This window comes from Homarus americanus, unplaced genomic scaffold, assembly GCF_018991925.1.
Source record: "Homarus americanus isolate GMGI-L3 unplaced genomic scaffold, GMGI_Hamer_2.0 scaffold19318, whole genome shotgun sequence".
Classification (NCBI taxonomy): Eukaryota; Metazoa; Arthropoda; class Malacostraca; order Decapoda; family Nephropidae; genus Homarus; species Homarus americanus.
Genome location: NW_024732238.1, coordinates 4,992,370 through 5,018,959, shown reverse-complemented (window position 1 = coordinate 5,018,959; position 26,590 = coordinate 4,992,370). Strand labels below are relative to the sequence as shown.

Here is a 26,590-nt window from a genome sequence, read left to right as displayed (position 1 = left end):
AAGGAGTTTGAATTAATGTTTAGGTTCATCCTTATTAATGTGTTGTTTCTACCCAGGCTCGACTATTAAGACAGATAGTACTGGCCGGCTCAGTTGACCATGTTGCGCGTCGCGTGGATGATTGTGAACTGAAGACCCCGGAAGACAAAGTAAAGTGGAGGCATGCATATAGGTGAGACTGGGCAAGTTGTTTCCTACTTCTTATGGATAAAATTTATTTTTGTTTTGATTTACTGTAGATTTATTGAATTTTTCTGAAAGTGATATAATTATACTTAAGACTAAGCCAGTTGGATTTGATGATCATTATAAATATTCTAAGAGTTTACACAGACTAACTCCTTTACACAATATCATACTATTTAGGGAGAGTTCCTTCCAAACAAAGTAAGAGTCACATTGTTTAGTGTCTCCTAATGGCAGTGAAGTTGTCTCTTGAAATGGGAATACAGATTAACAATACTGTAAAGTGGTTCATTTTATCCATCTGTTTAATAATCTGCATCACATACTTTCTCTGCAGGACTATATATTATCATTACCTATCCTTAATTTAAATGTCATGTGTGTGTATTTTGTCTTGGAACCTGGCATAGGTTTAGCCAGAATTAGGCCTAGTCTCCCTGTTACCACCTGAGTCATAATATGGAATTACCAGGATCAATCTATTGTTTCATATTCTTTCATTTATTTCCTTATGGTGAATAATATTGTACTGAAATTCTCACTTCTTCATTCCTTATAGAACACAGGAGATGGAGGAGCCAGTCTTCATGCCAACATCATCAATAGGTCGAATCGACATGCCACAATGGGTTGTTTACCAAGACGTTTATGAGACTCACAAGATGTTCATGAGAAGTAAGTATGGAGTTTATCTTTTGTTTTTGTTGTGTGTTGGTATAAAAGATGTTGTCTATCTGTGATATTCTATGGTACAGTGTATTTCCCTTTGGTTACTTTAAATAAATATCTTCTTAGAATCCTTTCTTGTTAAAAGATAATTACAGAACATATAAATTCACTTCCTTTGTGTAAAATTATGATACAATTCCTGTTTCAGTCATTTTCAGAGACTTTCGACTTAATGCTTGTTAATTTTTCTTCAGATGTGACAGTTATAGAACCAGAATGGCTGGCAGTGTTTGCTCCAAATCTCTGCACCTTTTCACCACCTCTGGAGTCTCCTGAACCTCGCTATGATGCTGACCGAGATAAAATTGTCTGCCATCGAACTGCGAAGTTTGGTAATAATTGCTTAGCACTGTGATATACCCGGTACTGTACTGTACTATTGATGAAGGTTGTTGCTAGGTTAGGTTAGATGAAGCAACATGGATGAACCAGGGCATAGTTAGGGAAGGTGACCACCACCATAGTGAATACAGGTGTTATATCAGTAAGGGTGAATGAAGGGAGAGTCACTGTTTGCTCTAGATTCTCATCGCTTTACATTATAGTATACTTTACATTATAGTACATATAGAAAGGCTTGAAAGAGCAGAATATCTAGTACATTGGCTGATACATTTTATGAGATGTGGCAACTCCATGGAATGCTCATTTACTAAAGCGAGGTTTCTTAGGGCCATTCTGAGAGTTTTACCGTAATTTAAACAAATATAGAGCTGCCCCATCTCACTAACCACACCAGCCACTGTACCATGGATAAGTGTAGGTGACTAAACATTTGAATATATTTCTTAATTGTGATTTCCTGTTATGATTTGTGATAATAAAAACATTGATGGAAAGGGGGACATGATAAGCAAAGTCTCCATGAATGACCAAAATCTAGCTACAGTAAATAACGGGAAGTAATATAGGAATGTACAGATTTTCATCAAAGTATTATAGATGGATAGGTATGGTATATAGCTGTTCATAGTGTTATCATACTTTGAGATTATTGCATATATTGGTTCTGTATATTATCTCTGCTATCTGAATCTTGCACCAGTTTAATGATAATGTTAAATTCAGGTTCTATGCTTTATAAAAGGCTGAATTACCCTTTGTTATGTGATTTAGATGATATATGATATTTTATATGAGTCTTCCTCTACATCACAGGGCCAGCATCATGGGAGATTCCTGAAGTGGAGGTAGAATATCCATACGGTAGAGATCTCTTTAACTGGGTAGCCTATTGTTTCCTGATTGGCCACATGTGCTCACCTCTTAAAAACATTGTGGGTCATCTCTATGAACCGAGGACACTAGTTAACCCAGTTGCTATCAGGTGAGATGTATGTGTATTATGTGTGTAGAGTGATGGCAAAGCATAAAGCGAGAATTGTGTGTGTGGGTATATGCTTGTGTGTGTGTGTGTATGTGTGTGTGCTTTTATGGATGTGGTGTGAGTGCATGTGTGTGTGTGTGTGTGTGTCAAAGTTAAACTGCCATGCTCTTTACCATTGATGTATACAGGTAGTTCTGCTATAACGCGATAATTGTGTTCTTGTAAAATATCGTGTTATAGAAAATCGCGTAATAGAAATAACAGGGCTTATGGAGAAAATAGGGTTAGGTGCAGATTACTCGAAATCGAAAAAATTTAGTAGTTAGCCTAACACAAAGGATAGCACAGTCTAAATAAATGTTACATTCATATCTAATAATGAAATCATACAGTAAATTTAACACTTTACCTTGAAAAAATATGAATGTAACTTGATGGGGGAGAAGGGTGATTTTGAGGTTGATAACATCGAGCTTCTCTTCAAGTGTTATATCCTTTCTTTTACGATAATCACCGGGAATTCTATCATCAGAACGCTTTTTGGAGATATTCTTCTTTACCATATTCACAGTTAATACCACAAAATTGGAGAAATAGTAAGCAAAAATCGCGTTATAGCAAACAAGCGTTCGCGTTATACAAATATTGTTCCGAATTCATAAATCGCGTTAGAGCAAATTCGCGTTATCAAAACACGCGTTATAGCAGAACTCACTGTACCCACATTATTTATACACTGTTTATTTTTTGTATACCTGCACTAAGTACCTGCATACATGTTGAATTGTATACCTGTATTTTCTATAAACATCCAAAGTAGAGTAAACTAAGCATGTTAACCATTATTTACATTCAATTTTTTATTTTTTTTTTACTGTGTACAGCATACATTTGATCTTCCACAGTGTTCTCCATTCCAGACTCTACTATATGTTTAGATATGTTTACAGATTATTTCAATGGCCTCATTTTGACTTTCATCTCTGCAGATATCGTGAACAACGGGAAAGTCTCCTTCGTGCACTGATGAGCAAAGACATCACAAACCTGGCCAAGTTAAAGGAGGCATGGGCTGCGGATCCAAATTGTAATTCAGTTTAGAAATAATAAATGTTTTTCATAACTTTCCTTCACAGCCTTTAGACACTGCACATATATGAAGAAATTTGTAAATAATGTAGAGAGAGTGTATGGATTTGTGCTTCATGGAGTATATTTGATTTGGAGTCAAGGTGTTAAATATATCTCATCAATACTTTTACTTCCCCCATTATATAATCGTACACCTTTTTCTCTTACAGATCTACGGCGGGAATACCTGCAGTGGCTACAGAACAAGGAGGTTAAAGGAGAAGTCTTGAAAATATGGCCACCACTTGATCATTCCTTTGACACTAATTGGAGCTGATGATGTAGGTGGTCTAGTTATCTACTCATCTGACTTAGAATTGTTATCTTCAGATGTGTTGTTCATTATTTTTTTTTTTACGAATTGTTATCTTCAGATGTGTTGTTCATTATTTTTTTTTTTACGTGTTGTTGTAAAGATAGATTTCACATATTGATCAACAATTCTTAAATGTACTTTTCTTATGTATGAGAGTTGATTTGTACAAAATATTTAATGTATGTGTTAGATTATATTAATGTATTTTGTTATGTACAGATCAGTGGATGCGTTGAGTGTCTGGAAATTTAGAAAAATCTACCGTAAACAGCTTTCCTTTTCCCCAAGAAAAAATTTAATCCTGTAAATAGTGATTACCTTTATCTTAAAACAGTTATTGAAGACATGTTAGGTGGTCATAGATGAATTGTTGTTTAGGGTTGATATCTTGTTCTTTAGTGCTCAACAATGCGCCTTCTTAGTCTTGCCTTAGTGTTTCTCAATAAGTTAACAAATGCTGTAGTTTCTATTCTCTCAGGAAATGTGTTATTTAATAGAAGAATAAAAGAGAGTTGATGCCAAATAATACAGAGGTAATTGTTTATTAACAAAAATCATTTATAGAAAACAGTTTATTTATTATTATTATAAAGTGTTGCTAGATGATGTGACATTGATCATATCACTTGTTGAACTTGCCTGTACACCAACTGTTTATTATGGCACAGTGAAACAGTTACTGTATAAATATCAGATACAGTATATGAATAAAAAACAAGTACAGTATTGTACTAATATTCACAGTAATAAAATAGATGGGAGCAACTGACAGAAGTATCTGAGGAAGGTATTTTTGGTTACATAGATAATCCTATGCGGTCTTTCCTGATTGACTCCTAATACTTTTATGGGGAAGATTTTTTCCCTGATTTCTCCCTTCCAATTGGCCTAAAGTCTTGCAGCACTGACAAGCTTGTGATATTTCCCAGACCTACAGGGTAAAACTCAGTGGTCTCTTGAATAGCATTGCCAGCCTTTTGTGCTGTCAGTCCTCACACTAACTTAACACAATCACAGGATATAATGTAGAGATATAAGAGCAACATGTGTTAACTTATTCTAATATGAAAAAGCAAAAAATACAAAATTATGGATTTTTGTAAAACAAAACTAAGTAAAGGTAAAAGGAATAACATGAATACTATGATCATATTGACAATTTGACCTTAATGTCTTAATACTGTACATTGCTCTGTGCAAGACTAGCAACATAGCATAAAGGAACTTAATATATCTTCTTAATACTGTACTGTATATTTGATAACTATGAATGAGTAAGAAGATTGCTTTGTCTTCCAAATATAAGTTATAACACTACGTATGTTACTGCTACTGTTTTCAGGAGACCCTCTAACATTAGTGTCTGAGACAGTGTTTATGGACTAGTTATACCTTCACATCACAACGAATTCTCAGAATGATTTCTTTAGAAGCAACTGTCATTATTTACAGCAGAACATATTATGTGGTTAATTTGTTCTTCCAGACTTTTCAGGGTATGGATTTGCTATTTGTGCTTGATCATTAGGACTCCAGAAGAGAGGATCCTGTCAAGGTTCTGATCAGGGCTTAACATGTCAGAGGTAGTGCTTTTCTGGACAGAGAGGAAGCTTCTAATTATGGTTCTGTACCTGGCTCACCAATTGGCTCTGGTACTGCCCCAACATATTAGTAAATATGCAATGCAGGGTGACTAGAATTAGTCCTGAAATGAGTCATCTCATTTCTCCAGGTAAGCTGAGGGCCTTGGGTCTGACAACTCTTCAAGGAAGACACCTCCTCTCGTTGCCTTCTACCTTGAATGGTGACTGAAGGTTCTAAGGATCACTTTCAGGGACTTTGTGTTATGGGAAGGCATAACTAATTCATTAATTAGGTTCAACCACTAATAATGGAGAATTTCATGGATTCAACCTACTGGCATGGTAAACATAATATATAAGTCACTTACCGTAACTGTGGGTTCAGTCATAATGTGGGATTTCAGGAAAATTCTCCTTTCTATATGACATACTCCATGTGAACTCATTTGTTCTACTACAAATAATACATCCTTGTATAATTTTTTGTGTACATAAACATATTTCACAAAGAGGTAGATTAAGGATACAAAGTGAATGTGTGTTAAGTCACTGTCATCATTCAAAATCCCATGAGGCAAAACTACTAAGTATCATCACCACATAGCTAAGTGGAAAAAAAGAATATTGTTAGGTACTACAGCACACCAGTACAGGACATCAAACATATAAAAAAATACTACTACCAATTACAGGTACAACACAACTTAATTCATTTGATTATCAGGTTCTTCCACGTCTTCTGCCACAGTAACAGCTGTCCTTGGTGTGTTCCTCTATCCAGGACAGGTACTTGGTGACACGTGTGTAAACCCCTGGGTAACCCCGACGTCCACATCCGTCACCCCACGACACCACACCTGTTGGACAGCACAGTGAACAGTTCAGCCCGTTTTTTAGTAAATAATAAGGTGTCTTATTTCCCTGAAGAATTGCCCATAAAATCTCATGCCTACATCCTCATCCTTGTAGATCTCAATGTTAATATACTTGTACAGGAATTTTAATTCAGTACTGTAGTATAATTGCCAGCAACAGCACTGTGAGCTAAGGGACTTTGAATAAATACAGTAGACTGTTTCTGTAAAGAACATTAACTGACAGATGAAATGAAGTACCTATTGTCACTAAATGATACATTATGTACAGTACTATATTTGCTAAGTGAACAGTTTGAACATAAGAAATAATGCAGTGCATATAGGAAATAGTGTTGATTGAACAGTGAAATTTGCTCAAATTGCAAGGAAATAAAATTATGTGGCAAATAACAGGTACTCCTCGACTTACAACTGCCGCAGTCGTATAAAATATTTTTCAAATTACGTATTTTCTAGTACCGACATTAGTGATCGCGCTGTGTACTGACAAAATTTTCGTTTGTAATTCCCTTTAAAATGGCTGGCAAGTGCAAACGTGAGAGTTCTCGTGGTGCTGAGAAGAAAAAGAGACACCCATTTTAGATTTTCTATGTATTATTTTCGCATTTTCGACTTACTACCTGATAGTCGGTCCCTAACCCCATCGTAAGTCGAGGACTGACTGTACTTCATTTCTAGCAACAGTTCATTAAAGACATGAGCAGACAGAGAGAGACACAAAAACAGTGTTTACATACCTATGACGTCCATTTTGCCATCTGTTCCCTGCCACACTAGGCCACCTCCACTGTCACCCTGAAAGTCCGGAATGTAAGGTCAGAGGATTTCCTCTTGCCTGGACATCACTTTGTTTATTATTTACAGCGATGTCAGAATTTGAGTGACTACCAATAAATTTTTCTTTATCAAGAAATTGTATAAACTATGTTTTGAGAAAGAGGGTCTCTGTTGAAGTATTTTATTTATTTATGCCAGAAGATTTTGATATACAAGATATAAAAAATATGTCATGAGCAATGGTAAGAATTTTTGTGAATACATAGTAAAAATTAATACAAAAAATCCAGGCCCTTTGTAACTTTACTTCAATAACATTTATTTAATGTACAGTATCTGTACGGTCTGTACTAACCAAGAAATCATTTTACTTAACCATAGGACCTTCGATAAAATTCCCAGTGATGATGATGAGCTTACATGACATGAGTCTGTGCCTCCGTTGATATATCCGGCACACAGCATGTTTTCAGTGATTTCGTGGGAGTGGTAGCGAAGGGAGTGACGACACACAGCATTGGAAAAGATGGGTACAAGAGCTTCTTTCAGTGTGTCGGTGGGATCCCCCTTCTCTGACGTCCTCCCCCAGCCAGTGATCACCCCCAGTTCCCCTACGTAGTCGCTGTCTGCCGGGGAGAAAGCGTCAGAATTTACTAATTTGAAATAGTTTTATTAGGCTTTTCCCTCTTGTGTTTTTAATCACTACACTATTTCAAGTACTGGGTATGTACAGGCTCTTAAAAATACCTAAAGATTTGTTAATGCTGTTCAAGTCTGGAGTTGAAAGAGTTAACCCTTAAATCTTCCTCACTGAAACTGGTAGATTATTCCATGATCTCATGACTCATACTTAAATTAAGAGGGAACAGAAGACGATTGGTCCCGTAACTTATTTCACTTTAAGATTACCTCCATGACTCTTAACCTAACGACCTAACCTAAATCTAACATAACTTGACTTTACCTAACTTAACCCCCCATTTAGCATTATGATATTTAAACATCAGGTGAAATAAGAGAAATAAATGTTCTTCATCTAAGAGATCCATTTTGTAATTTGACAAGGTATCAACCATATGTGATCTAAGCATTACTTTATACAGAATGTACATTAATTAATATACAGTACACAAGTATAAAAAATACACCACACACAAAAAATACACCACATACACACAAATATATTACACACACACACAAGCACAAAAATACTTTACACACACACCATTCCTGGTAAGCTAACAGTGAGCTGCCACCTAGTATTTGCTCCACATAACTAACGAAAGTGCAATATGGTCTGACACGAGTATATGGGTCAGTGTGCCGGGAGAACCACACCGACAGGTAAAATCCTCAGTCACACTTCCCACCACCTTGCTAATTCCTTCATTGAGTGGTGTTACGAGTGTGCCTCAAGCACACCTGGCGAGGGATAGGCTCGTCCTCAACCACAATTACCACCATTTTCATAACCCGTTAATAACAGGTTGTAGTTGTGGTAACTTTGTTGTGTATATGTTGGTTGTAAGTGAGCTAGTCTTAAATCACAACTAACACCATTTCGGTAGTTTGCAAACAAAACTAGAATAATTTGGATATCATATGTGTTTTAGACAGCTGGATAATTTCTCAACAACTACCACCATTTTGCTAATTCTGTAATGATTGTCTTCCTACTCCCAAGCATATTTAAGTGTACTGTAATTATGGGAGTTTGCTGTTTGAGTGTTGGGAATTTTTGTAATAAGCATTATCAAGTACTGTACTCAAGGTTTTTGTTTTTACATTATAATTTTAGAAAAAAAAACACGAAAATTAATGTTTACAGTATACTGTATATCAATGTTAAGTACGATGCTTAAGTCTGCTGTAAGTGTGTTTGTGTGTGTGTCTCTTACAATATCAGAGATCCTGTAACAATAATATCCGACATTTTATTTGCATAATGCTTTATTTACCTATCCATTAATCTTACAAAATATACTATGTGAATATTTTCTAACCGAGGCAATTATTTTTTTTTAAACAAACTGTATTACCCTCTTATGTTCATTCTCGCCTGAAAAATTATATACACTTGTGTAATAACAACCAAACGTAAGTAGTGGGGATAACCGCGAAAATTAGCGTTAAGAAAAGATGCCATCAGTTGTGCATCATGCGGCCGGATGTAGTGGTTGAGGCAGCCTGAGAACGTGTTGGATGTCATGAACTCCCGCTCTTTTCTTTTGAGAAATATTGAGGATTATGCTGTAACTTCATCACAAGAGCAATTTTCGTGTATTTGTATTGTGTTAACTCTGAAAGCAAACAATTCAATTGAAATATAAATTAAAATTATTTATATATATGCACCAGGGAAATTTGGAAGTTCATTTGGTGCACGAGTTTTGTTCACCGGTGAAGTAACTTAAGACCAGTGTTTGGTAGTCGTTGAAGACACTTGCACGGAGAATATTACTACATGTGTTACATAATCAATATATAATATTTCTTATTGAAATAAACAAGAGACGGAAATCAAAAGAAACGAATCTGAACTTATTTATAATGGTGTATTAAGCTTTCAGTACACAACAGCTCCAGTGTTTGTTTACAAATGACGGATTTTTTGTGACTAAAGAAAAAAATGGAGTCTCCCTAATTATCCGCTCAAGTAGTGTTGAATGAACTTCTTGTACTTGTAAAGGAATCTTGATACTACACGGAAATAATCAGAATAGTACTCTGAGGATTGATGACAAAGTGAGACAACGCTACTTAGAAAGGTAAGCAATTTTCCATAAATTAATATCCGGTGCTCGTAGTTATGTTCGGCCTCCCGCTCACGTACACAAGTGTGAGGTGAGAGTAAGTTAAGAAAAAGTGAACTACATTACCAAGCTTATCACAGCTGAATACTTGCGAAAATATTCCGATGTATTTAATTCTCAGGGGTGAACCAAAGAAGATTGTTCCGGCATACTGTACTTACTTGGTAAAGGCAGGCAGGCTGGACGGGAGTGCCACTTGTACTCTACTTTCTGGCCTAGCTTGATGAGGGCGATGTCATTATTATAGGTGGTGTGGTTAAACTCCGGGTGATAGATGGAGTACACGACCTTGTACTCCTTGCTTTTAGTTTCAATGGGAAAACTCCGTATGTGTTCACCCACCGTCACCACTAAGCTGTTCACGCTTACCCTGCAATCATTATTGGTTGTAAGACAGTGAGTACGCTCAAGACAGTTAAGATAGGTTTATTACAGAGTACACCATGGGGTGTGAAAGAAAATGGATCGTACATAGAAAATGTCTACGAGGTGAAATGTAAATTATAGTGAATTATATTTTAAGAAAGGTGTGACAATATTTAGGCATGACATAATAGACAGAAGAATACTTACATGTTATTTATCATGTGAGAGAAAATATCAATGAGATATGATAAAATAATGTATGCGTGCAGCAGAAAATGAATGACGAAAAGGTTGAGCAGTGTGTAATGTAGCAATGGAAATATAAATATATATACTGTAGTAGATATAAAAACAAGGAATATTATATCACCTTTAAGCACGTTAATAATGTGAGGTTAGTCGTTATTAGTTTATATGTGATGTTACGTCGTTACGGTAGTCTGTTCATAGTTATCCTTTACGTTATCAGCCAAAATCTATCTTATTCTTAACTATTGATGTCGTGCGTATAGTCAAGTCTATTGTAGGCACGTAATTTAGTAGTTGAAGTACAGTAAACATAACAAACATTCCGCCTGTGAGAATTTTTCATTCGTTCAATTTATAAGACAAATCGTGATGCCTTAGGATGTGTTACTCATGCATGGATTTTTTGACGATTATCCTTCTAGTAATCAGTGTGTGTGTGTGTGTGATCACCCCGTGTGTTGTCAGCCTTACCCCCTAATGCAGTGGGCTGCGGTGAGGACGTATCTATCACTGATGAGGGTCCCACCGCAGTAGAAGTGGGTCTTGTACATAATCGTCACCATCCATGGATACTCATTGAACTCCGAGAAGCTGCCTCCCACCACACGCGACCGTCGATTAGGTAAACCACACGCTGAGGAAACATAGGGTAGGGGTGAATGGCTGTGCGTAACAGCTAAAGCCACGAAGAGCGTATATTTGACTAGTAATTACACTAGTCACCAACAATTAAAGATTAACTGATTCATTTTTGGTTACGTTATGTTATAATGCGTTACTGCGTTTCAATAGATAAAAACTAAGCGCGTAACTAGGCTAGTTCTTCTCTAGACATGACAAGTAAACTAATAAAAAAAATCATTCCCCGTCTTGTTATTAGGTTTTCCTGGCGGATTATATTTATTTAATACTGAAGTTCTTTGGTGCTTACTGAAAAAAACACGGGGAGGAACTTTTGTGATTGACACCGTCGCCGTAGGCCTACCCTTAATATTCTTGAACTCGGTAAGAAAGAAGTCAGAAAAACTTGATGCTTTGTTTACAACTGAGGCGAAAGGTTCCTCTGCAAGTCTTGCCTGAGAATATTTTAGGCAGTGAGATAGATTCATTAATTCCCTGAAGCTACTAAACATATTGATTTTAACGTGTCATAAACACAAATATAAGACTGTTCTTAATTTTAACGTTTCCAACACCTCAACTTTTTCACTAGCAAAGATGATATACTGTAGAGTTATTAAGCGCAGGTTACAGGTGAAGACTTTAATTACTAACATTGTCTTTGCATGCTATTGTATATTTACAGTACAAACACTACAAATTTAATGATATTACACACACACACACACACACACACACATTTCTAATAAACTAGAGTTTACATGTACATAAATGATATGTTTTAAGTATACGTAGAGATGTGGATCAGTGTCATTAACACAGCACGCACCAAGTAACATACAGGTGAACGTGTTACATATAATTTACCAGTATATACAATGACATTTATAGGTCGTTGTGTAAAGGAACACATGATGATATTTACAATGTTAAATGTTAATACAGTTTAAATGGTGAAGTTAATGAATCAAAGAGCCACTACCTGTCATCATGATGAGATAACAAGACGAATAATAGCGATACACATTCTCTCGATAATAAACAAAGATTATTTTTAATCCAGCAAGGCTTGGATGGGTGATGCTTTGGCCATGCCTTGCAAAATGATCCTCGGTACCTGTGTGTGCATGCGCAGGTGAAGACATTTCATGTGGTATTCAACAAACTGGCATAAAGTAAACAAACCTCGAAAAATATTTGAAATGCAGGAAGTAGGGTTACACCAGACAAAGATAACTGACTCATTTTAGTACTGTTACGTAAGGTTTAACTAATTTATGTTTCTGTTCATACATGCATAGAAATTGAGGAAAATCTTTGCTTGCTTCATACAATTATTGCCGTAAATACACCATCACTACCGGCGCTTTAAACACACACACACACACACACACGGAGTTCATATATGTACAGTTAGCTTTTATGCTATATTTACAAAGCAAAACTGGACTTTCTTAGTATGTCTGTCTTACCATTGTTTCCCTGAGCTGCTCACGACGATGTCAAGGAAAGTGGAAGTAGGTGAGTTTTGCTGATCTTGTCCATTTTGTTGTTACTCCTGGCGATTTGTTCAGTCCTATAGTCTCGTTACCACAGACTGATTTGTAAGTCAACTCACTAGCTGATAATGTCACTACTTACGCCCAGCAGATATACATTGTTCGCACAGCAGGTATACATAGTCCTTCAGGTATACATTGTCCATTTTAGAGACGGTATATGTATTTGTTCATAACTACCATAGCAGTTCATGGAAAATCTTATTACAGGGGTATAAACTGATTTCATGAAATATCGTGTCATTCATTTTTTAAGTAATGAACAGAAATGGATATCCACCTTGAGCAAATAGCATTCGTAGACTCAGTGATAAGTGTAGTGCGAAGTACTGTACATGTACCAAACTGTATTTCCCGTCTGTCACTCAAATCTTATCCAGTTATTAAAAAAATCACCTGAGTGTACTAGAAAGGAGCCTCCAGTGTAGCAAATGTACATAATATAACATAATATCATACCTGTATTATCATTAAGGCCACTTATTGGATAACTACAGTACAACAGGTGGGATATACAGTGTATATATAGATGAGCCATATACTTAATGAATTTTATTGCAAATTGCGGTAATCTGTGGAAGTATTATTCTACTTACATTATTCAAAGTGTGATAATGTTGATTTAAGTAAAAAATATATGTTTATTCTTTAATAATTAAAAAAATAAAATAAACACTTTAACACTAAAGAAATTTATGTTGAAAAGATTAAAACTTGTTGCTAGATGCAAATTAAATGCAGAATATATCACTATTGATAAACGGAAGGAGTATTGAGAGTAAGGATATCCGAAGAAAAAAAAACAAATAAAATGGAAAAGAGAAGCAATGAACGTGAGTATTAGGTGGTGTGGTCCTCAGACGTACTCACAGCAGGCACACCGCTGAGCTCTCTCTCCACCCGCTCCACCAAATAGATTGTTCCAAAACACTCCACCCTGTAAATATAAGAATATAAATGTATTAACAACGATGCAGATGATTAACGTGGGAAGCGATTTTATGGGTCTTGCTTTCGTTAACGACTGAGTGGATACAGAACTCGCCTTGGGTATCAAGAGTCACTGATCCGAGCCCAAGTTATCAACAGCTGTGAATGGGGACTGCCTCAGACGAACCATTAAGTTTACAGGATTAGGTAATCTTCACAGCAGGAGGCAAGTGCTGTATACTACTCAGCCATAATATCTTTCACGTACAAGAAGCATTCAAATATAACTGGATATATCATAATTAAGACATTTAAATATAATGTCTGCTTTGTCTCAAAAAATTTTGAATTGCATTCCTATGCTTGAAGTCTGTACGGTGATTTCTGCAATATTTCACTTGGCTGAAGAAATTTCCCCAAACTTTCCATTTGAAACGCAGTCAAAGAAGTTTCGCAAGAATTTTACATTTCCATCATATATTAGAAACTCGAGGTTAAACGGTGATCTCTTTATCCCCAACTCCTGATTCATCTCCTTAAACAGGACTCTACTCCGACTCACCTGGGATGAACACGCAACACCCGGTTTATAAACGACTACTCACCTGTACAGGCTGTAATAATCCACATGTCAGTACAACAGCTGCCAGCACAGCTACTGCAGACTTCATGGTGGTGATGTCAACTCTCCTCTTGGCTTCATTTATAGAAATACCTTTTTTCAACACTCGATATTTCACTTCCATTAAGTTATGTATTTATTTCTCACTTCATTGTATAGATGATAATTCGTAATTTATGTTCAAAAAAACTGCTTAGAATATAAAACATTTGCATCCATAATGTGTATCAGTAACAGGAGTGAAGGTGTAGTCGTTGTCTGTACAAACTGCAACACTGAAGACATTACTGTCGTCACATTACGTATATATATTGAATTACCAACTAGTCTTCGTCGACGGACTCATTTTCGACAATAAAACCGTGTATTATTTAACTGCAGTTAGTGCGAGATAAGAGCGAAACACATCGCATGATTGTGGAGCTTTAAACAGCTAGTTGTCTGTAGGAGCAGCTCTCCCAGTCTCTCTCCAACCTTACTGTCTTCTCCTGCTCTCAAATGTTGCTCGTCGCATCACAGGTACCTGTGGAAGACGAACATCATCAAACATTGTTCCTTAACTTTAAGTGTCTGAATTGTGAAATATATGCTAAACATAACATAATTTACAAAGTAATACATTTGGAATGGTCTGTGTGGCCTATATGAATATAAATATAATATTTGGAAATAAATCTAAAATTAAATGATGCAATAATGTGTATATGAACCATAATAATGAAGACTCGTTTTATGAGTACTTCCAGCACACTTATAATAAATGATACGGGGTTTCGACAATAAAAGTTCACTATTTTCCCTATTATTATATTCAAACAAAGGAGCAATAGGAAGTTAGTAATCATGCAGTGTTAATGTGCTGCTTCGAGTAACTGTCCTATTACCACACGTAAACACTTTTAACATACATGAAAAAAAATAATTGGATAATATTTCAGACAATAACAGGTGTTTAGAGGATAAACAAGAAATATGTATTAAATATGAGACAGCTCGTTTAAGATAACGGTGAGACGTAAATGGAGGTGTTTTATAAGTGAACAAGGGAGGGTAACGGGTAGTGCTGGCTGACACATACACACACATACACACACACACACACACACACACACACACACACATACACACACACACACATACACTCACATGTATATTATGTTCAGGTTTTATATTGAACTTCATTACTCTCTTTCTGTTAGGGCATTATTATTCAACTGACACCTTATAGAAACACTAATATAAGAGCGATTTTCTTTTGTTTGGTGAGACAATAGACGTGAAAGGAGATCAATGGGATACTAATTACTTCCGCTGTGACTGTTGTTTAATAGGAGCAGGAATTGGTGACGTAGCACAAGATAACAAATACGCCAAAAACGAAGAGTAAATTGCGTAAGAGATGCGTCATAGTCTTAGTAAATATCCCACACTTAAGTAGACTATCTATATTAATCCCTTCGCTATGGGGAGCCACAACACGATTTTAATTTTTAATATTAACTAGTATTTGTATAGATATCTTGTGAGCGTCATTTTTACATAGTGTTTATGATTTATATTTATGGCGTAAACATCATGTAAATTAGTATCTTCAACCCTTTTTGTTTAAGCTAATGAAAATTTTAATATCACGTAGAGTAAAACAAAGCAAAAATTGACTAAAATATGTCTTGACGAGATCTTACAAACAGCTACACCTCACATACACGCGAACATTATTCTAGTCTATTTTGTCTTACATCTTCATCTGTTAACTACAGTCTTTACGTCTGTCTGTCTGTTTGTCTGTCTGTCTAAAATTAACCCATTCTCTACATCTACACTATTTACATTGATGCTTCAGACTGCAACTGCACTCAAATCAACACGTCTTCTGTACATTTGTCCCTTAATTAATCTCCCTATAGCTATAGCCCTAACTTAGCCTAACCTAACCGTACATAACCTAACCGCATATAGCGTAGCCTAACCTAACCTAAACCGTATACAGCGTAGCCTAACCTAACCTAAACCGTATACAGCGTAGCCTAACCGTATACATCGTAGCCTAACCTAACCTAAACCGTATACAGCGTAACCTAACCTAACCGTATACAGCGTAGCCTAACCTAACCGCATACAGCGTAGCCTAACCTAACCTAAACCGTATACAGCGTAGCCTAACCTAACCTAACCGTATACAGCATATAGCCAATACTCAGTTACACTATCCAGAAAGTTTATTTACCATTCTAAAAGGCCGATAAAGGTACTGATTTATACATTGAGAGTACAGGTATTAGAAAGGGATGCCTAGACTTGCAGTTTATTTTAGATAGATGGCGAATATCTACTCTTCCACCCAACACACATACAGTACCACCAGCACCATCTCACAGCTATACACACTACACACACTTTACCCTGAGTTGCATCATTACCCCCAACTTTCACCCCCCCCCCCCCACTTCTACATACACAGCACATCAGCACGCCCCCAGTCCTGGCCGTGGGAAGTAGCAGAGCAATTATTTGGCATGACGCTTGAGGATTGTCGCGCATTGACACACAAAAGAACACTTGTAAAAATACCCACGTTTAGCAATGAAAGGGAAGCGATGGAGAAGGGGAGACAGAAGGTGAAGAGAAGGGAGGGAAATAAATATTGCAGTAGATAGAAAAGAGATTTAGAGGAAGAGGAAGAAAAACGAGAATTAAGATACTGAAAAAAAACCCAGTGGATGATGAACTAGACCTGAATTCCTTATGGATGGTATTTGGCACAGGAGAGACGCAGGAGAGACACAAAGGCCTTAATTACTGAGTGTACCTGATCTCTTACGACGACGCAACGGAGGGAAGAGAAAGAGAAAGATGAAGGAACTAAGAATAAAAAAGAGAAACTGACAGACAGATCATCTTATAATCAGACTGATTTACGGGGCACGCTGAGTCGATATGTCAGATTAAGAGTCCCAGATGGCGGAGCTTTATGCCGTGTTGGTTCTCACTCCCCACAGGGCGGTGTACTAAGTCCCCCTCTGTTCACTATTTGATGATGACAGCTGACTGAAGGGGGATTTAGTGTCGCCAAGTTGAAAGGAAGAAAGACCCGGATACTTAAAGATTTGTACCCTAAAATTTCTCCCATGATTTAACGCTTAAAAATACTTCCAACCAACTCACCTAAACACAAAAACTAACATCCAAAATGGCATACAGACTTGAGTGAAACTTTACCGTAACTAGACGCATTCTCCTGTCACAGCTAGAATTAATATGCAAATGAACACACGAAGCTTTGATAAACTACTCCCATATTTGCAAGAGAAAGTTTCAGCAGGTGAGATAAATGAAGAGTTATGCCTACTGTAGGTGTGGTGAAGTCCCCCCCTAGCTCTCTCGAACTAAGGTACTGTAAGACTAACTGTAAGGATATTATGAGTATAGTTGCTACTTAGTGCAGCAGTTTTTTTTACGGTCATTAGTGCCTGGTTTACGGTTTTCATTGTCTTGTTCTCAGTTTCTTATCTGTGGAGGCCAATTAACTGAGAAGTGAGTAATAGTTTTATTTTATTTCTGCGTTTTGTACAGTATAAAAAAACAAAAATCTTCATTGATATGATGAAACTTGACAAATGAGCATCACTAAGTTAACGCCTTTGGGAATTTGTTTATAGAATATTTGTTACGTGATTACAGTACAGTATACTTACAGTTTATGGAACCAGATTCGAAAAAATACTACTTTACATTTAGTTAGATGACAAGTAAGCCATTGCCGTGTTTTTTATGAGTAAAGTTAACCTCAATGGCGTCATCAAAACACCTCGTAAAAATTCCACTTTTACTCTCCCTCCTTCCCCCTCCCTCTTCCTCAATTTAGACGTTCGTGAGCGCCCTCGGGAATATCTACTGTACATAACTATATAAAATTTCAACTCTCCGTCTTATAAACCGTGATTGTGCTTACCAAAGACACAGAAAGATAGATGTTTCTTCTAATGAGGGGTTTTACCTTTGGGGTGGGGTTGGGTGGGGTGGGGTGGTGTAGTGGTGGGGTGGGGGCGATCAGTAAGGCCAACCCCCATACATAGCGAACAGACCCTCCCACCCCCCCCAAACCTTCAAGAGACTACTGGAGAAGCTCTGGGCAGATCAATATGTTACGTAGGAATGTTATGTACTGTACTGTAAGGACTACTTAGCGTCATTAACCACACTCACTTTGTAGTATCAATTAACTCTCGTCCAGAAGACTCCCAAGTTATATCCTAGATAAGTGTATTTACCCGCGTGGAGGGTATTGACACAGGCGGGGTGGGAGTGTTATGCTGGTCAACACACACACAGTCACTCAGTAAACATACGCTGCTGTCACCTGTTAGCTTGGCACACACACGTTGGGTCCTGTCATCGTGAATGGTCGGTCTGTTTACCTCAAGTACTCAGTCGCGTATCGATTTTTGGTGGATTAAAGTGTCTGAAGTCAAAAGGTGTTTATTTTATCGGAAGGGTTAGCCCCACCCAAACCCCAATTTAGGTCACCTGAAGATTAACCACCCAAACGCTACCTATGGGCGTTAGGTTAAGATAGGTTAGGTTAGGTTAGATTAGGTTGCCGTTAGGGTGGTCACTCTTCAGGTGAAATAAGCTGAGGGGCGAACCTTCAGGCTATCTACCAAGTATATCAGTTAATTATTGGAATATCTCTCTCTCTCTCTCTCTCTCTCTCTCTCTCTCTCTCTCTCTCTCTCTCTCTCTCTCTCTCCACTATTTCTTTTCTCTAATCACAGTGTAATTCAAGCCGCTCCCGTACGCCACCGTGAAGTTAGTCATGTACCGAACGCTGTCGCAAATCATCGTGCCTCAGGCTGTTGCATATCTAGTACGATCACATCCATCGTTTCGAGTCACCTCCACCCACCTTTAGTTACTGTACCCAAATGATAATAATAAATAAAAGAGACATCAGGTGCTCACCTAACCTAACCGATGCTGGCCTGACCTAACCTAACCTAACCTAATAATAAAAGTAATAACATTTTCTAATTCATTATCTCTTCTTTGTTATCAGTTTTTCTCCATTTTCTCTTTTGTTTATTCCTTCGCTTTCTAATCTCTCTCTCTCCCTCTCTCTCTTTAAACTTTCACTGTTTCTTTGTTTTAGTTTCTATTATTACTTTTTTCATTTAGCATTTTATTCATTCTGCATTGTTCCTCTTCCATGCGCTTGTGTCCTCCTGTTTTTGTATCTTCGGAAGTGGTTGTTCTCTCTCTCTCTCTCTCTCTCTCTCTCTCTCTCTCTCTCTCTCTCTCTCTCTCTCTCTCTCTCTCTCTCTCTCTCTCTCTCTCTCTCTCTCTCTCTCTCTCTCTTTCGTTTCACCAAGCACAGGTAAAGTTAGCGAGAGTTTTATACAGGAAGTAAGCGTGGTGTGAGGTCACCATCAGGAGGAGGTCAGGAGGTCATGGTGTCCATTTATAGGTCGTCTAGTCAGGAGGGAGGGAGGTAGGAAAAGAAGGCGGGAGGGAAGGAGGAGGTAGAGGAAAAACAGGGCGGTAGGGGGAGGTATGTGAAGGAGGGAGGAAGGGTCCATTTATTACACGTAGCCACAGAACACAGGGAGATTAGTAGGTCTTTAACTCTTTCATGTTAGTTTATGAGGCGTTTAAGAACTTTATAACATCAACATAAAGAAGAATAGAGGCATTTCTGTTTATCTCTTATCGTTAATGACTAATGTGTATAATAACCTTTAAATAAATTGTAGAAGCGTAGTAATGCATTATAACCACAGCATATTACAACTTTCATCCGTAAATTAGGTTAGGTTAGGTTAGGTTAGGTTAGGTTTTGGAGTTGTATTGTGTGTGTGTGTGTGTGTAGTGTCTAACCTATATGATGAATGGCTGTTTGTCATCACCATCACCAACAGTCATCACCATCACCAACAGTCATCACCATCATCAGCAATCATCACCATCACCAACAGTCATCACCACGACCAACAGTCATCACCATCAACAACAGTTATCACCATCACCAACAGTCATCACCACCACCACCAACAGTCATCACCATCAACAACAGTCATCACCACTATCAACAGGTGGGCGCCAGGTACACAATAACACCTCACCCTCTCCATACCTGAGGCTACTGACCTGCTCACATCTGGGCCGTCCTAGCACTTCCGCTGTCTCTCTCTGTCTGTCTGTCTCACTCTGTTTCTGTCTGTGTCTCTGCCAGTCTGCCTGTCTATTTTTCATTATTTTATCTGTCTTTCTTTCTTTTCTAACTCTTTTTTCATTCTCTCTCTCCATACAAAAACAACACCCGGAAAGAAAGTAACATCTCAGCGAAGTGAAAATTGAGAGAAAACAACAAATGCAACAAAAACAAGTAAACAATTGCAAGTCAAGAGTTATAGACGCAAAAAAAAAGAAAGAAATAATACAAAAATATGATATAAAAACAAACCTGAAAGTGAATGTTAGAACGAGTGTAATAATTTTGGCCCTCTGGACATGAAAGCAATTTTTTGGGGGGTAATGAGAGAGGGAAGGAGGGAGAGAAGGAGGACGGGAGGGAAGGAGAGAGAGGAGGGGGGAAGAGGATAGAAGGGAAGGAGAGAGGGGTATATATTCCAGCACCGTGTTTTTATGACTGATATTGTTAATCGGTAGAGGACCGATAAGATCGCTGTAAAGTTGTAGGCCTCATGATGTTATGAAAAATGAAGGTTCTCGAGGATTAACCTCCCGGTTTAAGATTACCGGCTTTAACCTAATCTAACCTAATTTAACCTAACCTAACCTAACCTATAGTTTAACCTAAAGCTAACACACTCTAACCTATCCTTTGCTAACCTAACCTAATCTAACCTGACACTAACCTAACCTAACCTAACCTAACCCCCAGATACTATAAGGGTGTTTAATCATCAGGTGAAATAAGCTAAGGTGTGTCTAACCTTCACCTCTGAAACAAATTCACTTGAAAAGCAACAGGAACAGGAAATTTACGTCATATATGTAGTAAACTTGAGACACTTTAGTTAGTCATTCCTGAAGGCGGGCTACTCTGTGAGCTCTTACACAAATGACGGTCAATTGGCGCGATTACGGTGACTGGAGAAGCGAGACCCACTTATTTACTTGCTTCATAACACTGGTACTTATACGTGTGTGTGTGTGTGTGTGTGTGTGTGTGTGTGTGTGTGTGTGTGTGTGCAAACAAACTGCACTTGAGGGAGGTATACCAGTTCATGGACGTTACTATCATACCAAAACAGTGACCTTCAACTTTGACCCAGTGAATATAACTGACTAGACTGTTTTGGTGAATATATATATATACCTAAGGAGTATATATAATATGCGTTGTATATATCCCATTCACGATTTATTACGCGGATATATACGTATATACATAGATACCTTGACCTCTGACCTATTGACCGTAGAGATATACCAGCTGTAGCCTATAGGTATGGTCATGTGTGTATATATGTCAGGTATAAACACGGTCTCTCTCTCTCTCCGTTTTTTATCTATGCTGCGGACATACTTATCTATATACCTGAGGTTAGTTATATGCACTGACTGCCCTACTCGCGCGCCACGGTTATGAGAATCAGCAGTTGCAGTGAGACTGAATGAAGGTGAATATATATATATACCTAAGGAGTATATATAATATGCGTTGTATATATCCCATTCACGATTTATTACGCGGATATATACGTATATACATAGATACCTTGACCTCTGACCTATTGACCGTAGAGATATACCAGCTGTAGCCTATAGGTATGGTCATGTGTGTATATATGTCAGGTATAAACACGGTCTCTCTCTCTCTCCGTTTTTTATCTATGCTGCGGACATACTTATCTATATACCTGAGGTTAGTTATATGCACTGACTGCCCTACTCGCGCGCCACGGTTATGAGAATCAGCAGTTGCAGGAGTGAATGAACGACGCCAGTCAGGTGGTTGTTGGGTACCTGAATAAACATTTCACTGGATGGAAAGGGGTGGGCGGCGTGCTGAGTGTGGTGTCACAGGTAGGCAGTTAATTAAGTCGACCTACAGGACACGGTGACTCGCCTTAGCAGTGAACCTGAGACCCAGTGCTCGTACGTGCATAAAGTGTGGCTGGCTGATGATGTGTGAACTGTTGACAACTTCTCTTCCTTCTCCTCTTCCTTGTCCTCCTCCTACTACTACTACCTCTCCTCCATCTGCCTTCCTCCTCCCCATGCCTCATTCCTTCCCATTATTCTTCCTCCTCATGCTTCCTCGTGTCTTCTTCCTCCTCCGCATGCCTCATCTTAACCCTTCCTTCCTCCTTCTTTCTCTTCCTACCTCCTCCCACGTTAACCCTCCACACTCCAGCTCGTGCCAGGGGCCAAGTCGCGGCTGTTACACCACACACAGAGGCGACGCCCCTGTGTGGTGGTATAGCGGGGAGAGAAGCTTCCTCCCCCACCAGGCGTAACGGGAGGAACATACAACACGGGATGACAAAAAAACGCGTGTTGTGGATGTACAGGACACGCACGTACACAGAGTCGAATATACACACGTTAGGTTACACACGCATACACAATAACAGACACACTTACAAATATACGTACACCTATACGAACCTTATCCAACCTAGCCTACTCTCTCTCTCTCTCTCTCTCTCTCTGTTTAGGTAGGCTATATTATGGCGCTACAATATGGCACATGTGTCGATAGGGTCTATACACTATGGTAGCTCACTGTTCTGGTCTATCACACGATGGCAGACTATGGTGCTGGAGATTATACAAGCCGTATTCTAATGGCACAATATGGCACAAACACAATGGTGACACGATACGTTATAGTGGAACCGGATATACAAATAACTGGTATTATAACCCTGACATAGGACTGAAGGAACGCTTGTGCCTGTTACCAGTAGCTGTTCCACATTTCCAGTTCACATCTGCGTGATAATATATCATTATTATATTGATACTTTAAATACAGGTTCTATTCCCGACTGTTGACATGACAAGTAAGGTATCACCCCAACACCTTGAAGTAAGTAAGTATAAATAGATAAAGGAAATGGAATCCAGAAAATAATAATAATAATAATAATAATAATAATGATAATAGCTTTAGTGTGTGTGTGTGTGCCAAAGTAATATGTTAGCTTCGCATATATTTAATTATTGTTAATATTTAAGATGGTGATAAATGTTTATTGTATATTTTGATTTCTTTATTAATATATTCCCTAATTTATCCGTCTATTTGTTTATTTATTTATTATTCATCTATTTATTTACTCAATTCACATTTATTGAACTATATAATTTATTTACTTAAATATTATGCATTTGTTAAGACGAAAATGTTAAACCATAAGTAACTTTCTTTTAAACATAAACCTGAATTGATTTTTACGAGATCAGACGCAAAAAAAATAGTCAGGAATTGCTGGGCTTTCAGTCATCTGAGTCATTGTGAAGGAAAATTTGCTCGGTGGCGCTGGTCATTGCTCGTTTTTTGTGTGTTTGTGTGTTTGTCCGGTCATATTCCCGCTTTTCTTAGGTATGTGAAGGACGTTCGTGTTTTGTTTTTTTTTATAAATTTTAAGCTTTCGGTAATAAATTTTGTATGGGTTTTTAAAAGTTTGAATCTCTGGGTGACAGACTTTTGGTCTTGAGTCTGAGTTCCAACGATGAGTGAGTGAGTGAGTGAGGTATTCGCTGGCTAGTCACGTCACCATGGTCTCACGTCTTGTTTTCACTTTTCTCTTGTAAAAAAAAAATGTTTCCCCTTTCTGGTTGTAATCTTAGGCCTATTGTGTGTGATACAATATTAAGCGGACGATCACATAGGTCTATCCCGTATATACACAGGGTGTCTCAAAAAAAAGTATACACACTTGCCTTACAGGTTTTAATGGAGATCTAATGAATGTTTCTAATATGTCAGCAACATTGTCCTCCTTCTCACTTGTAGGAAGACCTCGCACATCAACAAGTGAGGGCAATAATCTGTTTTAAGTAGAAACCAGTTAAAAGCCTTCTTAATCCCTAGTTAAAGAGGGAATGTTATTGTTTTTGTTAAGTAGAAACCAGTTCATACATCATCATCTAGCGTGAAAAAAATTTTTACTTTTATTTTTGCTTATTTAGAAAAAAGTTACGTGCGTTCTTACATTCCATAGAAAGTTTTTTTTTTTAGCGAAGTAGAAACCATTTAGTTATGTTCATACATCAACAGCTTAGTAGTGAACAACTCAATAGAATATAGGAATCTTATCGAATCCGGTTCCTACACATCAAGCCAAACGAGGCGACAGATGTGAACCAACCAGCCAACTGTACAGACGGCTGACGGCGCGCGGAGGCAGGGAGGGAGGGCAGAAGCAATCACGCTCTATACACGGTTTTCACTCCAGGGGAAACTAACTCTGGCTTACTTTTTCCTCCTGTTGGTGATTCATGAAAGTTTAATACATATAAGAGCTTAAAAAAAAAGGTACAACATCTCTTAATATTTTTGATAACTTGGGGATAATGTGAAAGATGTGGGACTAAGTTGCGTTTTGTTCTTGTATTGACGAGATTGGAGAGAATTGTTGGAAAAAAAAAATATATCCTCATTATTGTTCAACTTTCTTTACAAAACGGTTTCACTTTCAATCGGGATATTGGGTTAATAGAACACGGTATGATTGGATAAAAAAAATATAATACGGTCATTAGATACAGAATATTGAAAGAATGGAATTACTGTATAGGTAAAAGTGTATACTTACTGGGCGGTTAGATCAACAAAACGAGTACACTGATTTCCCCCCTCCCTCACTCAGCATCCCTCTCACTACTACACACACATTCTGACTCCCTCTCACTACTACACACACATTCTGACTCCCTCTCACTACTACACACACATTCTGACTCCCTCTCACTACTACACACACATCTGACTCCCTCTCACCACTACACACACATCTGCACCCTCCCCCACCACTACACACACATTCTGACTCCCTCTCACTACTACACACGCATTCTGACTCCCTCTCTCACCACTACACACACACATTCTGACTCCTCTCCCCACACACACACACCATCTCTGACTCTCCACCACACACACACATCTGACCCCCTCTCACCACTTCCACACACACACACCCTGACCTCTCACCACTTTCTCACACACCACATTCCACCCCTCTCACCACTACACACACATTCTGACTCCCTCCACACACACACATTCTGACTCCCCACCACTTCACACACACATTCTGACTCCCCACTACCACACACACACTGACTTCTCTCACTACTTTCACACACACACACCAACTCCCTCTCACCACACACACACACATTCTCCTGACTCTCACCACTATACACACACACATTCTGACTCTCCTCACTACTACACACCACATTCTAACCCCTCTCACCACACACACACATTCTTGGACCCCTCTCACCACACACACACATTCTGACCCCCACCACACACACACACACACATTCTGACTCCCTCTCACTACTACACACACACATTCTGACTCCCTCTCACTACCACACACACACACTGACTCCCTCCCACCTCTCGATAAACACTCGCTGCCCTCCGCCACCACAGCAGGTCACCCCCAGGCCCGGTAACAGTAGTCTGCGGCTTTGGTTCCCTTTGAGCGGCCTTGCTCCTACTCCCGTCCCAGTCACGCACGAGTGAGACACGGAGAAAACTGCTTGGTAGAGGCCCACGTTGACTATTAGGGGCCCACGCTGACTGTTAGGGGCCCACGTTAACTGTTAGGGGCCCACGTTGATTGGTAGAAGCGCCACTTTGAATGGTAGGACCCCATTTTGAATGGTAGGACCCCACTTTGAATGGTAGGACCCCATTTTGAATGGTAGGACCCCACTTTGAATGGTAGGGGACTACTTTGAATGGTAGGGCCCCACTTTGAATGGTAGGAGCCCATGTTCCTCTTACACTAGCCTTTGTACACTCAGTGATGGTGGAACAAGCCTTGGGTGGACCAGCATCTTGTTAAGGTGGTGGAGTAACCCACTAGAGGATCAGCAGTACCTGTCCGGCCACTCTCCACCGTATTAGGGGATCTGTTAAATGAACAATATTAAGTAATAGTAACAATCAACTTACGCCTGTCAAGTCCGGGTTGTGTCGTGGTAGATGAGTCTGTCAGCTGTGGTCTTTCAGTCTGTGGCCAAGTCAGTCCCCTCACAATCCACCTTCCAGTCATGATATTTTCACTAGTCAGAGAACAAAAACGTCTCCATCACGATAAGAATACAATCCGGATACAGTATATTAAAAGCTAAAAAATATCTATTACGTAACCCATAAGTAAACACTAGTGGGAGAAAATTCAAAGTCAAATGGGTCCAATCAAATATCGTCTAGAACTGAGCGAGCGAGTGAGGGAGAAAGAGGGAGAGAGGGGTACGTCCCACTCCGATGATGTCTTTGTGAG

The 26,590-nt window shown here is 38.5% G+C and overlaps 2 protein-coding genes across 6 annotated transcripts in view; one reads left to right on the top strand and one right to left on the bottom strand.

The window, feature by feature from the left end:
* The window catches only part of LOC121868363 (probable ATP-dependent RNA helicase kurz), a 17,167-nt gene extending 10,544 nt beyond the window's left edge, over window positions 1-6,623 (top strand). Inside the window, exons 16-22 of one of the 2 annotated variants that reach the window (XM_042368888.1) lie at window positions 57-172; window positions 746-861; window positions 1,110-1,247; window positions 2,074-2,242; window positions 3,232-3,329; window positions 3,544-3,654; window positions 6,054-6,623. In XM_042368888.1, coding sequence (XP_042224822.1) covers window positions 57-172; window positions 746-861; window positions 1,110-1,247; window positions 2,074-2,242; window positions 3,232-3,329; window positions 3,544-3,650 — 744 coding nt within the window. In that variant the 3' untranslated portion in view covers window positions 3,651-3,654; window positions 6,054-6,623. Of the gene's footprint in view, window positions 1-56; window positions 173-745; window positions 862-1,109; window positions 1,248-2,073; window positions 2,243-3,231; window positions 3,330-3,543; window positions 3,958-6,053 lie in introns of those variants that run through there. The other variant, XM_042368887.1, reaches the window with a different exon arrangement.
* On the bottom strand, window positions 4,247-26,590 carry LOC121868364 (serine proteinase stubble-like). Of its 4 annotated transcripts, none has more exons than XM_042368889.1 (8): window positions 26,260-26,590; window positions 14,071-14,610; window positions 13,406-13,472; window positions 10,827-10,989; window positions 9,902-10,110; window positions 7,348-7,553; window positions 6,888-6,945; window positions 4,247-6,129 (listed from the first exon to the last, which is right to left on the bottom strand). In XM_042368889.1, exons 2-8 carry the CDS (start codon window positions 14,209-14,211, stop codon window positions 5,993-5,995), a joined length of 981 nt encoding a protein of 326 aa, XP_042224823.1. In that variant the 5' UTR covers window positions 14,212-14,610; window positions 26,260-26,590; the 3' UTR covers window positions 4,247-5,992. The 4 variants fall into 4 exon arrangements, with proteins under 4 accessions (XP_042224823.1, XP_042224824.1, XP_042224825.1 ...); XM_042368890.1 differs by lacking the exon at window positions 26,260-26,590 and adding an exon at window positions 22,722-23,186; XM_042368891.1 differs by lacking the exon at window positions 26,260-26,590 and adding an exon at window positions 20,232-20,286.